Source organism: Marmota flaviventris, chromosome 1, assembly GCF_047511675.1.
Source record: "Marmota flaviventris isolate mMarFla1 chromosome 1, mMarFla1.hap1, whole genome shotgun sequence".
Lineage (NCBI taxonomy): Eukaryota > Metazoa > Chordata > Mammalia > Rodentia > Sciuridae > Marmota > Marmota flaviventris.
Window position 1 is genome coordinate 165,560,864 of NC_092498.1, and position 15,414 is coordinate 165,576,277.

The 15,414-nt window shown below is 36.7% G+C and overlaps 1 protein-coding gene across 2 annotated transcripts in view; it reads right to left on the reverse strand.

The window, feature by feature from the left end:
• Dcp1a (decapping mRNA 1A) overlaps positions 1-11,395 on the reverse strand; it is a 52,808-nt gene extending 41,413 nt beyond the window's left edge. Inside the window, exons 1-3 of one of the 2 annotated variants that reach the window (XM_027947784.3) lie at positions 11,228-11,395; positions 8,653-8,693; positions 6,930-7,057 (exon numbers count right to left, since the gene is read on the reverse strand). In XM_027947784.3, coding sequence (XP_027803585.1) covers positions 6,930-7,057; positions 8,653-8,693; positions 11,228-11,362 — 304 coding nt within the window. In that variant the 5' untranslated portion in view covers positions 11,363-11,395. The remainder of the gene's footprint in view (positions 1-6,929; positions 7,058-8,652; positions 8,694-11,227) is intronic. The other variant, XM_071618796.1, reaches the window with a different exon arrangement.
• Positions 11,396-15,414: the final 4,019 nt, after the last annotated feature.

Below are 15,414 nucleotides of genomic sequence, written 5' to 3' on the forward strand. Positions count from 1 at the left end.
CTGATTCTCCTGTCTCCTAAATATCTGAAATTACAGGCAGCACCTGGCTCCTCTTCTTGTTTTATATTGTTGATGTGTCAATCTAATCTATTGTTCTTTTGTAATCTCTACTTTCTGCAATTAATTTCTACTCTCATCTTTATTTTCCTTAATCTTTACTCAGATTTTTTTTTTTTTACTTCCTAAATTCTTGGGTTGGATGGCATAAGCACACCCCTCCATAACATTAAATTCTCTGCTTTATCTGTCAATTATTAAACTGGTCTGTTAAAGTTTCCCATTTTGATTAGGGATTTTCAACATTCAATTTATAATTGTGATATATATTAGGTATGTACTAACTCAAATCTTCTAGATTATTTATTCTTTTCATCTTCATGTATTTAACATTTATCCCTACTGATGCTTTTTGTCAGTAATGATTAACATAGTTAGATCAGCCTTTTTTGGTTAACATATGCCTGATATGTCTCATTCTACCCCTACTTTTAACAAACTGCATATAGGCAAATTCTATGTTTATCCAATCTCATTTAGCTGGCAAATTTAGTTCAATTTGCATTTATTCTAATTACTGATTTTCTTATTTCTGCCATTTTATTTTTGGGCTTCACTATGTTTCTCCTAGAAAGTGCTTTTCCCCCAAGACCAATACCAGGTGTCCTTTGATTGCTACTTCTGTGGACACCTCTCAAGAGTGAAAATGGTAACCTGGAATTCATTTTTTTTTTGGTATACAGGGTGAAAGTTAAGGTATCCTACTTTTGTTCTACAGTAGTTAACTGCAATATTTTAATTTTATTATTTTTATGGGTACTGGGGATCAAACCCAGGTCCTAGCAGATGCTAAGCAAGTATATCATCACTGGGCTATACCACCAATCCAGTTTCACTTGTTTCTTTCTTTCTTTTTTTTTTTATTAGTTGTTCAAAACATTACAAAGCTCTTGACATATCATATTTCATACATTTGATTCAAGTGGGTTATGAACTCCCATTTTTACCCCGTATACAGACTGCAGAATCACATCGGTTACACATTCACGTTTTTACATACTGCCATACTAGTGTCTGTTGTATTCTGCTGCCTTTCCTATCCTCTACTATCCCCCTCACCTTGTTTCTTAATACCAAAACTATAATTTTTTTGTTTTATAGTCAATGTTTACCTTTATTTGTGCCCCCTGTGCTTATTATTGTTTCTTATATCTCATTCCTTCCATGTTCCATTTTCTTTTTGGAATATATCCATTGGAATTACACTATTAAGCTTAAATTAATTGATGCCAAACAGATGCATAAAAGGAAATGTGATTTAAAACTGAGCTACTGCTGCACTAGCACTATTCCAAGAGCTCAACAGCCACACATGGCTAGTGCTCACTGCTGCAGAAAGCTGCTTTAGAAGATCTTATAGCCAGATCTGCTGGAGACAAATGTTCTGTTCTTGTTGAAAATACCTATATTGTCTTGAATTTCTGATTTGTTGGTTGTTTTCTCTGCAGTCCTCTGTGAAGTATGTGTTAGCCTGACTGGTGTTCCTTTATAAATATGCTATCTCAAGTAGCCTTTAGTTGTTTCTGTCTCTTTGCCTTTAATATTTTTTAAGGTGTGTATTTCTATTTTTCATGCTTTGGGCCCATTTTATTGTTATTAAGGTTTATTCCTTTTAGGAATTCTGAAAACTTAAATCATAATCTCTTCAAATATTGCCTCTCTCAAATCTACTTTTATTACTTTAAAATTTGTATCCATTATATATATTAGACTTTAATTCTATCTTCCTTGTCTTACTTCCATTCTCTCCCTTGCCATCTGCCCCTGCTTTTGGGAATACATTGTGTATTTCTAGATTTTTTTTTCTAGTTCACTAGTTTTCTTTACCTGTTACTAATTAACTGTTGAATCCAGGTAGAGTTTATTTCAGTAATTAAAATTTCAATTTCTATAAGTTTTACTTAGTCTGTTATTTTAAAGTAGCATTTGATCTTCTATTTTTTATTTCCTTTTGCTTCATTTTATAATCTATATTTGATAGTTGCATTCATTAAAGTGTGTACCTGATCATTCTGTTAACTAAATTTTTTGTAAAGTGTTGCCTAATCTTGCTGTATGCTATATATTTACTGCCTTTCATTCACTGGGAATTGTTTCCTTGCACATTTAGTAATTTTGAACTAAATGAAGCTTATCTGTGAAATTTCTGGGCAAACAATTCTTATTGTGTCTTGTAAGGGGCTGGGGTTGGGGCTCAGATGAAAAGCACTCGCCTAGCATGTGTGAGGCAAGGAGTTTGATCCCCAGCACCACAAAAAAATTAAATGAAGGTATTGTGTCCACCTACAACTAAAGAATAAATGTTTAAAAAAAATACCATAGGTTATTAAAAAAAAAAAAAGAATTATATCTTATAAAAAGGTTTTACTTTTGCTTCTGTAGGTATCCTAGAGTACTTACCAACTGAGGCAATTTTATGTTAATTTCTTTGCCTAAGTAAGAAATTATACCAAATGAACAGTTTAACTTGAATATCAAATCTGTATGAGAAAAAAATTCATGGTTACAAGGAAGACATTTTCCTTCTTACCCATAATTCAGACTGAGATAAACGTGGCTGCCATCTCCTTAGATTGGGGGGCAGATACTTCCCAATTAATTGCTAAGAACTAATTAGGAGATTTAGTTATATGCTGGTTTGTGGGTCTTAGTTCTCTCTCTACTTTGTTGCACAACGGCAGCCTAATATTATGGAGTGCGTGTATCTTCAAGAACCCCATAATAGCTGACAACTAATGTCAGCTTCTATGTCTCCGATTTTAGCTTTACGTTTTCACTTTCATGCTGGCCCCTACTCTGTCTTCAACTATGCTATGCATTCTAGATTGTGTTTCTAAATGTCTGGATAAGATACTACTGGACAGGAACTGAATATTTTCTTTGATGTGCCTATCACAGAAATCATAGAAGTCTCTATGGAGTGGTTTTATAATCCAGTTAGTAAAATGGATTGTATTTACAAGTGAAAACAGAAGATCACTAGATTGATGGTAGCATGCAGATTCATAAACCAAAAGATTTTTGTAACACCATAATCCATTGGGAAGAACTGTTTTTGTTCTGTTTTGATGTTGAGACCAGGTTTCATTATGTTGCCCAGGCTAGCTGCAAACTCCCAAATGACTGCAAATACAGATGTGTGCTCTTGTGGCCAGTTTGCTTTTTTTAAAAATATTTTTGGGGATGTAACTCTGTGGTAGAGCGCTTGCCTAGCATGCAAAGAGGCCTATGTTGGACTTCCAGTAAACCCTAAGCTCCCAAAAAGTTTTCTGAAAAATTTTTCATGTTTAACAGACTTTTTCAACTTATCACGCATGCCTCAGGCTGCCTGGTAATGAACCCTACAACATTTGAAATATTTATATAGAGAAAGTGGGCTAGGGATGTAGATCACTTGTAGAACACTTGCCTACCATGTATGAGGCCCTGAATTTGAGGAGCACTGCAGAGAGAGAGGAAGAGGTTGGGGGGAGATGTACAAAGGTAGATAGATATTGGAGTCCCTAGCTTGTCCATGGTACTAGTCACAAGCACACTGGAGGCCTGGGTTATAAGACAACCTTGACAATACTAATAAGACCATCTGGCTTGAGTTTAGGATGGAGACAAAGTCTTTGATATTTTGCATTTAAAAGGTATTTGGCTGACAAAAATATATTCATGATGCCCTTTTAGGATAAACAGGTCAGATCAGTGGCTTAAGAGATTTATCTCAGGTTACAGCCAGCAAAATGGCAAAGCCTAGAATAGAATTCTTGTCTGCAAACTAAATTTCATGCCAAAGAAGTGTTACCATGGCAAAACCACCCTCAGGAATATATTCTACAGCTTTCTATTTAGAAATCATTTATAAAATTTCAAAAAGGAATGTCTTAAATGAGAGGCATAAGAACTAACCCTAATCTGGGCATGGCAGCACAAGCCTACAATCCCAGCAACTTGGGAGGCTGAGGCAGGAGGATTGCAAGTTCAAAGCCAGCCTCAGCAACTTAGCGAGATCTTGTCTCAAAATAAAAAATAAAAAAGGGTTGGGGATGTAGCTCAGTCGTAAAGAGCCCCTGGGTTCGATTCTTGGTACAAAAACCAACCAACCAACCAACCAACCAACCAAACAAACAAACAAACAAAAAAAGAAAAAACAGCAACAACAAACCCCCCAAACCAAAACAACAACAAAAACTAACCCAGAGTGTCCCAAGTGGTTTGTGCAATTTAGGTATTACACAACAAAGGGTATGTTAGATAGAGTATAGATTCATGCTTTAGACTTCCACTGTCCAATGTGGTAACTACTAGTGCATGTAGCTGTATAAATTCAAAAGGATTAAATAAACTAAAAAAAGATTCTCTCTCAATTATACTAGCAGCCACATTTCAGGCACTTAGTGATCAGTCACTCTATTGGACAGTGCTGATACAGAAATTTTCTGTCTTTGCAGAGTTCTACAGGATGGTACTGCTATGGAAGGTGTACTGATGAATTATATAATTTCATTGCTGCAGTAGAGTAGAAAGGACAATGACTTTGAAGACAAACTGCCCTAGTTTTGAGTACTGGGTCTTTCACTTATTACGTCTGCAAATCCTGAACAAGTTTCTAAATGTCTCTCTCTAAGTTCTCTGTTTCCTCAGTCTATAAGTTGGGAATCAGAAGTAAAGTGATCAGAACATTGCTCAATACCAGAGAATCTGCAACCTCCCCATTATTTACTGAAATCCCAATGAAGCCTTTTGTGGCTGTTAAAAGGCCCTTCTAAAGAATGAAAATATAGTGTTTCTGAAAGACTTGAGAGAATCTCCAAACCTAAGACCTTGGTTAATAAAAGCATTCTCTCTGTAAGATTTTACCTTTTTCTTGGGAGTGGAGTGGGTAGGTACTTTTTATAAATGCAGAAAAACTAAAATAAACAAAGAAGGACCAACAATTAGAACTAGAAACATTTATAGTTCATTATTCTATTACACTGACTCTAAAAGTTGAATGAAAAAAAGCTGGATATGAAGGTGTAATTTGAATTAAATGGGTCAGGTGTCTTGGTGGTATTTCCCATAGGAGAACGACAAAAGAATAGCTACAGAATCAGGTATAATTACTCATATGCACAATCAGATATTAACTAACTTCTTATTTAAAGAACAAATCCCTAAACAACTCAATAGCTTGCTGACATGATAAGTCTATTTTCTACTTTAAAGATGAGGTAGACAAAACATACACTAAAAGACTTCAACACTCTCCAAATCACTGCTTGTTGTTTTGTCACTTCTCCTGAATACAGCTATTTCTTTAAATACTTTCCCCCAAAGAAGGACCTAGTTAAGTGAGTTTTCATTCAACTAAAAAACCCCCTTCCCCCTCCATTACTGGGAATAAACCCTGGAATGTACTACTACTCAGCTACACCCCCATCTGTTTTTATCTTTATTTCTATTTTTTGGTGCCAGGGATCGAACCCAGCCACTCAGTGACATCCCCAACCTTTTTTTTTTTAAATTTTGAGACAGGGTCTCACTAAGTTGTTCAGGTCCTTGCTAAATTGCTGAGGCTGGCTTTGAACTTGTGATCCTCCTATCTCAGTCTCTAGAGCTGCAGGGATTACAGTCATGAGCTACCATGCCTGGCCCTTTTTATTTTTGGACAAGGTCTTGCTAAATTGCTGAGGCTGGCCTCAAAGTTAAAATTCTCCTGCGTCAGGCTTCTGAGTTGCTGGGATTACAGGTGTGCATCATTATACTTGAGTCACTAAGAAAACCTTTGTTTCTGTCTCTTGTTAAAAATCTCTCTAGGGCTGGGGTTGTGGCTCAGTGGTAGAGTGCTTGCCTAGCCACGTGTGAGGCCCTGGGTTCGATCCTCAACACCATATAAAATAAAATAAAGGTATTGTGTCCAACTACAACTAAAAAATAAATACACATATTTTTTAAATTTCTAAAATAAAATGCATCAGTTCATTTTTTCCCCAAGAATATTCTAATTAACACAATAATAAATACTTCCAATGATTTAGTCTTATAATAAATTAATCTCTGATAGGGTCAGAGTTATAGAATATTGACATTTTTGTCGGTCCTAGATTATTGTCTAGATTTCTGTACTTTTCTTTCTTGAAAAGGAAAAGGCCACTCTAACTTTGCTGACTGCATTAATCATTATTAGAGCCTATAAAATGTCTGAAAAGACCCTGGGTTAGGAACCAGAAAAAGATGATAATCCTCATTCTCCAACTGAATGTCTCTCATGCATTTATGAGTCTCAGTTGACCTGCCTACCCCACATAGGTTACTGTATCATTAAAAAAAAAAAAAAATTTTTTTTTTTAGTTGTAAATGGACACAATACCTTTATTTATTTATTTTTATGTGGGGCTGAGAATCAAACCCAGTGCCTCATATGTGCGAGGCAAGTGCACTACCACTAAGCCCCAGCCCCAGCCCAATACTTTTATTTTACTTATTTATTTTTTTTCTTCTGAGCTAAAACCCCAGCCCCATAAAAGCCCATACTTTCTTTGTGGAAAGAAGTATAAGTATGTATTCCCATCTTGTGTTTCCTCAACTAAGTTCTGTTGCTCAGAGGCATGGGCAGCTAAGAGTCCAGTGCTATAACAAAAATAAAGGAGTAAAACTTATTTTCAAAAAACAAACAAAACAGAAGGCTAATAATAGTATAGCTAGCTAAAATAACATAAGTTATTATATACAAGAAAGTATTTCCAATTTTAGAGTCAAGGACAAAAGATCTGATCTTACCAAGAGACTCATTTATAATCATAAAACAGAGTGTAGTCCACATTTTGTATTTTAGTATCAAACTCCAAAAATAATATACTCAGATTAAAGTCACTGACTTAAATATAAACATATATACTCACAGCTTGCATTTCTATACAGAAGAAATGGCTCATGAAGCTGAAACTCCAAATCTTTATTCACTGGTTCAACTAGATTGTGCATATTCAGTCGATTTACAATGGTAAAACCATGGTAAGGTGAAGCTGACCTGAGATTTAATAGAAGAAAATCCATAGTTACATTTTATTTTGCAGAAATGTTATCTCCTCCTTATTTTCATTTTTTAAAAAATGAATACATTAGGACATTATATAATATCACACTTAAAACCATTAACAAAAAATTTAAGTCACCTTGTATATCCCTGCTCAGAAGTTTTAGGATTTAGTTTCTGAGAATATAGGCCAAAGTCCTTACTAAGACCAACAAGACATACCCCCAATTCTCCACCCCTACTTCAATCTTTGATTATCTTTTCTTGCTTCCCCTGCTCCAGCCACATTGGGCTCTCCTCTCTTTGCAGGAGTACTTCTTCCTAAAGACCTCTGTCTGGACCAGTACCCCCAAATCATAGCTATCTCATTTGAGCATTTGCTCAAATATTACCTACTCATTGAAGCCTATCTGAACCACCATTTTTAATACTACCCAACCTAAATATCCCTGACTTTCCCCTCTTCATCCATTCCACTTATTTTTTATTTTTATTTGCTTCCTCCTCCAACCAGAATGTAAGCTGTATGTAAATGGGGATTTCTGTCTTATTTTTTTTCACAGATGTTTCCCAAAGTTAGACATATAGTAAGTATGATAAATATTTGCTGGAAAAAGTATCACTTATTTTAAATATGGTACAGAATTGGCTATAATGATGTCTACCACTACAATAATAGTTTTTCTTAACACCAATATGTCTTTACATAGTTCTTCTGAATTAGATGGAAAAGACCTGACTCCTACAATAAGAAGTGTATTAGTTCCCATAATAGGAGAACACAATCCTTTGGATCTTCCTCACATGTATCTAATATTTTACTGTTTCTCAGTGACATACATGGGGAGGTAACAGAATTTTATTCTAGAGATTAGGAAATAAGCTGGGTATGATTAATGGCTACGCCCAGTTACACAAATAATATAAATGGAATTTAATTTTAGGTTTTCTGATTTCAAATCCAGTTTCTTCTATATTAAGTGATTCTACACTAAGTGCTATCTGGTACACTTTGAACCAAAATTCCAAAATGTGTTAAAGTGCCCTTGGATTCAATCCTTAGTTAAACAAACAAACAAAACCCCAAAAACAAACTACAGAACACAGAGATCAACTCTCAACTACTTTACTTTATAGAACTAATTTATATATAAACTCTTTCTCTCATATGTGTGTCTGTGTACTTGGATATATTATTTTATTTCCTTTTTTAATATAGGGAATGAGAGGCAGGCATCTGTTTCAGATTCATTCATCACTCAAAAATGCATTTTATTTTGTAATGATTTTGCTAGACTCCTAAATAAATTCTAGTTCTGTTTATTCTGAATCACAGGAAGGATAAGAGAAGGGAAATAGGTTAGAATCTCACAGCTAGGAGTGGATGAAAAATTGAAGGGAATAAGAAGGAAAATTCCAAAGATAAATAAACACAAATGAACCACTTCACATGACATTGCTTCCCATTGTATTTCATTTACTTATCTGCAGTAATGAGGATTGGACCTAGGGCCTCATGCATGTTGGGTAAGCGCCCTAATACCGAGCTATATTCCCCCATCATTAGATTTTTTTTAAAAAAAGCTTACCTTCGATATACAAATAAGGTCCCTTCTATATCAGTCTTCTCCTATAACAGATAATGAATCAATTAGTTTGTTTCTTAAAATCCAACTCCAAAAGTCCCAATGGAGAAAAAATGCTTCATGTTTAAAATCAACATGTTATATTTACCACAGTTTTGAATAGGAAGTCTCCTTCTCACTCCACAAATTGCTATTACCAGTTTCTCATGTATCCATTCAGTGTTATTAGTGCATACTTAAGTATATGCAATGTTTAAACCAGGAACATGTTTATACCTGCAACATTTTTTCCTGTTTAACTAATAAAGGAGAAAACTGTAGAATTAACTTTTAACTTTTATTTTAAAGTTTATAAAAATTAATAGAAAAGAAATGAAATTTTCTTACAGGATACTTTGTTTCATCACTGAGGGATTTTTGGTATATTTTTAAGAGTAACAAATTTTGTGGTTAGTTAAGAAAAACTATCAGTTTGTTATTTTTAGAACTGTTGAAGAGTTATGGATACTGAAACTATAATCTGCCTTAAGTAATCACTATAGGTCTCTAACAAAAAAATTAAATTTAAGTGAAAATGTGATTAAGAAAGCAACTCATTACCACTTTTTCTTTGCTACAAGAGCTTATTTAGATTTTTTTAAACAGTTACACTGTTTCATTTTCAAAAGTAAATCATCCTACTGGTCTGCAATTCACAGTCTAGATTGGTTGTAAGAATTTTAATGTAACTAACAAGCTTATTTGTTTATTTATTTTTAGATGTGTGGACTTTTATTTTATTCATTTATTTATATGAGGTGCTGAGAAATGAATCCAGTGTCTCACACATGCTAGGCAAGCACTCTACCTCTGAGCCACAACCCCAGTACTAGCAAACTTTTAAAACTTTAATGTTATTCATATCAAACTGAATTTGTTGGAATTCAAAATAAATTGTCTTGACTTCTTCAAAGAATATTACCTTAGCTTAAATATCACGGTGAAACTTTTCTTTCCTAAGGATTGAGGCCTTTTCTTGCCTTTAAAAATGTTAGTAGTAGCTGGGTGTGCTTGTGGACACTGATAATCACAGCAAATTGGGATGCAGAGGCAGGAGGATTAGAAGTTCAAAGCCAGCCTCAGCAACTTAGTGAGACCCTGTCTTGAAATAAGAAATAAAAAAGGACTGGGGATGTGACTCAGTGATTAAGCACCCCAGGGTTCAATCCCCAGTACAAAAAAAAAAAAAAAAAAATTAGTATAAGAAACTGATAATTGGGATTAGGGTGTGGCTCAGTGGTAGAGCACTCACCTATCATGTGTGAAGCATGGGATTTGATCCTCAGTGCTATATAAAAAAAATAAATAAAATAATATAAATGTATTTTGTCCATTTACAAATAACAATAAAAAAAATTAAGAAAAACAGAAAGAAACTGATAATTGCCTCGCAGTAAAAGAAAATTTGTCCCCAAAAAACATTGTGCAAAGTTATAACTCAGTATAAAATAACAGAGAAAAGATTTTGGTTATCCCCTATGTGCCATGATGCAAATAAGCAAATAGCAGCTTATTTTTCAATTGAGGTCTTTGTAGCTTGTATTTCCTACTTAAAACAAACTCCACAGTTTAAAAATTCTAATGCATCTGTATGTTGTAAAAAACATATTACGATAATCTTTTCAGTTTTGTTTAAGGATTTCTCATTGAAATGTGAATGCCATTGATGAATTTAATCTAACCAACATTTATGAATTATTTTACCGGTGTAAAGCTTATAGCTGAAAGAGTTAATTAGGAAGGGTCAATCACAAAAAACGGGGAACTTACATTATGTAAACAACTAATGAAGCTTCAAGCAAGAGTTAACAAAAGTCAGTGAACAGACTTAATACAACTTTTTGGATCTTCTCTGGTGCACAAAAAGCCAGTAAGTACTTAGTTTGAAGACAGCATTCAGAGGTGACATCATCGGTCTCCTTTCCCTGTAAAAGGTCTCCAGGGAATCCAATTAACATAGAAGCCCCTTCCTTAATTGTTTGAAATCTTTTCCAAAATTCTGGAAATACAGTGTAGTTCAATTAAAAGCCAAACTCACTCAAACTAATTGGATTTCAAATTTCAAATCCTAATGACCTCTGGGAAGAGGGCTCACGTGTATGTCTGTTGTGGGGAGAGAAGGGGTGTTCATTTTTAGATTATATATGTATAACTTATCTAATAATCCTCGAAGCTTCAAACATAAGCTTTCAGGCATCTTTTCGTCCTACCGGTCTCATATTCCCTAATGCATCTGTAAAGAAGGCAAGTCGCCCACGTCCTCAGACCTGACCCTAAGGGACTGATCTTGCTCCAATCCCCCCCACCCCCCTCCAGCGGCTTTTCCCTGAGATGTCTCGGGCCTACTTTTTCACTCCTTCCGCCTAACCCCGTGCGCTGCCGACACCCCTGAGGCCCTGGACCGGCTCTTGGCCAGTTCCTGGCCTCGCCTCCACCGCCCTGGCCTCTTGCTTTGCCCCCCACCCCTGGCAGCTTGCGCTGTCCCTTTAAGAGGCGGCAGCAACCGGACTGGCGTCCTCTAAGGATAAGCCTCACTCACCCACTGGTTGGCTTTAGGGCAGAAGGTGTACAGAGCGACCTGGCCCGTGAGGTCTGCTATGCTGGTGATGTAGGGGTCGTGTTGCTTCAGGGCCGCCAGGCTCATCTCCTGCCCAGCTCGACTCAGCGACTCCATCTTGAATCCCAGAGCTCAGCCCCTCCAGCGGGGGCGGAGTAGCGAACAGGAAAGTGCGATCCAGGCAAAGTTCCCCCAGCTGCGTCAGTACCCTTAACTTCCGCCTCTCAGCTGTGCCTCATGGCGGGGCGGTACGTCAGCTATTTTGTTCCGCCGCTTGCACACCGCCAGTTACGAGTTCCGGTGATGTTAGGTCCAGGGGCCCAACGGTCCGAAGCAGCCAGCACGCCTGCGCGGCAGAGTCGGCGGGTGGGAGTCCTTGCACTTCCTCTTCTCGCGCTAAAACGTCCGGTTGCCCGGGGCTGTACGCGTGTCTTCCAGGCTCCTGCTGGGAGATGCTGGGCACCGTCGGGTGTCTGCTTCGGCCTCTCGCGGCAAGGGGAGGGGGCCACAGAATCAAAGCACCGCCGTGGAGATGCTGGGCTCCACGGGCCACTGAGAAATAAAGAAAAGCGTGGAAAGGGGGCAGCTCCGAAAATTAACCCCCAGTATCTGACCGCATCACCACCGTTAGTAATTTGGTGATATCTGAAAGAAAAGTTTCAAAACAGCCAAATTAACCTGCCTGGAACTACAACAGCTATGTTTCCCCGTCCACTTTTGCTCCTTATTTTCCTCATATGGATCTCACACAAACGTTTCCAGTACTAGGAAAAGCCCATAAACGCTTGGGTTTGTTTGGCATCATTTAAAGAATTAGACTGTTCATTCTTACAGCAAACCTCCGTTGAGTATCTTAAAGTATTTTTAAAGAGCCAGATACTTGGGTAAAGATAAAATAAGATGCGGAGACTACAGCGAGCATTGTCTCAGACTTCTTAAAAAAAACTTTTCTTTTATTGAAAAGACACCCCAAAGGAATTGAAAGTTTTTGAAAGGAAAAAAAAAAGTATTTTCATCGAACTAACACAACATATTTGTATTGTTTATGATTTTATTCCCAGGAACGTTGTTACTAAAAAGAGAAACCGTATTCTTTACAGAGTCATGTCTGAAGCGTGTACAAATGCGGGCAAAGAAAAATATGTCATTCATTTACCCTTCATTACACAAATATTCGTAGAACTCCTAATTAGTAACTGGTGACCCCTTGACTCTTCCAACTCTTTTTAAAAACATCTTCCTGGCCCTGGGAGAAACTGAAAGAAGTACAACTATGCAAGCAAACAGGGCGGATGCTAGAGATATCTCTTTCTGAAACCCGGAGATGAAACCACTAACTCCTTCTGTCCAGGAATGCCTAGGAAGAGTTCAGGGAGGAGGTGATGTTCGAATGGTGCTTCAGGGATGAGTAGGTGTTTCTCAGGAAAATAAGGTAAGGGCTCTGGCTATTTTACAGCCCAGTAGGGAGGTAGGAAAGATGTAGTCATCCCTATTTGATAGAGGATTGAATTCAGACTAGGGAATAATAAATCAGTTTCTCAAAGTTCCATGCTAGTTAGTGGGATTCTGGTATTAGAATCAAAGGATCCCTGGGATTCTTCTTTCAGAACTGGGTCGTCCTTTCTCCCAGTGGATGGAGGCAGGAGCCCTAATTCCTCCCACCTACCTTCAATCCATTAAAACACACACACACACACACATTTATTTATTTATTTATTTTAGTCGTAGCTTTATTTTATTTGTTTCTATTTTTATGTGTTGCGGGGGAATGAATCCATTGCTTCACCCATGCTAGGCAAGTGCTTTACCACAACACCATCCCCTTCAATCCATTTTTAAAAACCTGTGCCCTAATTTTAAAATGCGTGTATTATTTTAAAGGTAATGCATTCACTTGGTACAAAATTTAAAAAGCACACCTGAAACTATATTTTTTTTTCTTACATAGATTTCCTAAAAATAATCTAAGACATTTCCTTTTTTTTTTCTTTCTTTTTCTTTTCTATTTATTTATTTGGTACTGGGATTGAACCCAGGGGTGCTTAATCACTGAGTCACATTCCCCAGTCCTTTTTATATTTTGAGACAGTGTCTTGCTAAGTTGTGTAGAGCCTCACTTATTTGCTGAGGCTTGCCTTGGACTTGCAATCCTCCTACCTCAGCCTCCTGAGTTACTGGGATTATAGGCATGTGTTACCACACCCTGTCTAAATAATTTCCTTTTAATTTTGATTGAGCAGGGCTAGCTTAGGGAAGAACACTAAGCCATTTTAGAGAATTTTCATACTTAGAATAGAAAGATAGATCACTTCAAAATGCATTTTGCATGCCCCTGAAATATGTTAATATTGACTCTCCTGCTCTATACAGCTCTTAAATTATATTAAAGACAGTGTGAATGTTTTGGAATTGAAAATCACTCTCATTTAATTTGATATCTATTTTTTTCTTATATTTGTAAATTAAATCTCAAGATCTTTCTTGTGTCTTTACACAATAGACTGTAAGATGGGGAGAGATGACATCTGGTCTAGAAGGTCCCTAGTACCTAGCAAAGGTAAAGAGTAGACTGTCCCTCCCTTTCCCAGCATTCTCTCCTCTCTCTCTCTCAGCAGTACTGAAGAGTGAACCCAGGGCCTTATGAATGCCAGGCAAGTGCAATACCACTGAGCCACATCCCTAGTCCTAGATTTTCAATAAATGTTTGTGAATGCATGCCATCTCACAAGCCAACTCCTTGAATGCCACACAGGAGACAACTATGAGGGGAAGGGAGCTGTGTGACTGGGTTCAGAATTGGGAAGAAGGCTTACACTACACTTAGAAACCTTCATGCACTTTTCAGTTGTGTCAATTATTGTTTATTATTATTTTTTAAAAAAACGTATTCTAATTTGTTATATGTTGCAGCAGAATGCATTTCAATTCACATTACACATACATATAGCACAATTTTTTATATCTCTGATTATTCAGAATGCAGAGTCATACCATTCCTTCATACATGTACTTAGGGTAATGATGTCCATCTCATTCCACTGCCTTTCCTACCTCCATGCACCCTTCCTTCCCCTCGCCCTATCTAGAGTTCGTCTATTCCTCCCATGCCACACCCGCCACTCCCATTATGAATCAGCATCCTTAATATCAGAGAAAACATTCGGCATTTGTTTTTTTGGGATTGGCTTATTTCACTCAACATGATATTCTCCAGCTCCATTCATTTACTGGCAAATGCCATAATTTTGTTCTTATTTTTTATCATTTTATGAATTTTAATTTGTTATATATGACAACAGAATGCATTACAATTCATACTACACTTATATAGCACAATTTTTCATATCTCTGGTTGTATACATAACTATATGTCTTCATACATATAGTTAGGGTAATGATGACCATCGCAGTCCACCATTTTCCTACTACTATGTCTCCTCCCTTCCCTCCCCTTTCCCCCTTTGCCCTATCTAGAGTTAGTTCATTTAATCCTCCTATCCCTACCCCCACACATATTATGGATCAGAATCCTTAAATCAGAGAAATCATTTGGCATTTGGTTTTTGGGGGTTGCCTAATTTAACTTAGCATTATATTCTCCAGCTCCATCCATTTACCTGCAAATGCTATGATTTTATTATCTTTTAATGCTAAATAATATTCCATTGTGTATATATTCCACAGTTTCTTTATCCATTTATTTACTGAAGGGCATCTAGGTTGGTTCCACAGTTTAGCTATTGTGAATTGTGCTGATATAAACATTGTTGTGGCTGCGTCCCTGTAGTATGTTGTTTTTAAGTCCTTTGGGTATAGATTGAGGAGTGGGATAGCTGTCAAATGGTGATTCTATTCCCAGTTTTCCATACTGCTTTCCAATTTTCAGTCCCATCAGCAATGCTGAGTGAGCCTTCTTCCCCACCCCACATCCTCGCTAACACTTAGTATTTTTATTATTATTTTTAACATTATTTTTGTTTGTTCTAATTAGTTACACATGACAGTAGAATGCACTTTGACACATCATACATAAATGGTGTATAACTTCTCGTTATTCTGGTTGTACATGGTGTAGCATTACATCAGTCATGTAATCATATATGCACCTAGGGTAATAATGTTTGATTCATTCTACTACTGTCTTTCCTACTCCTATACTTCTTATCCTC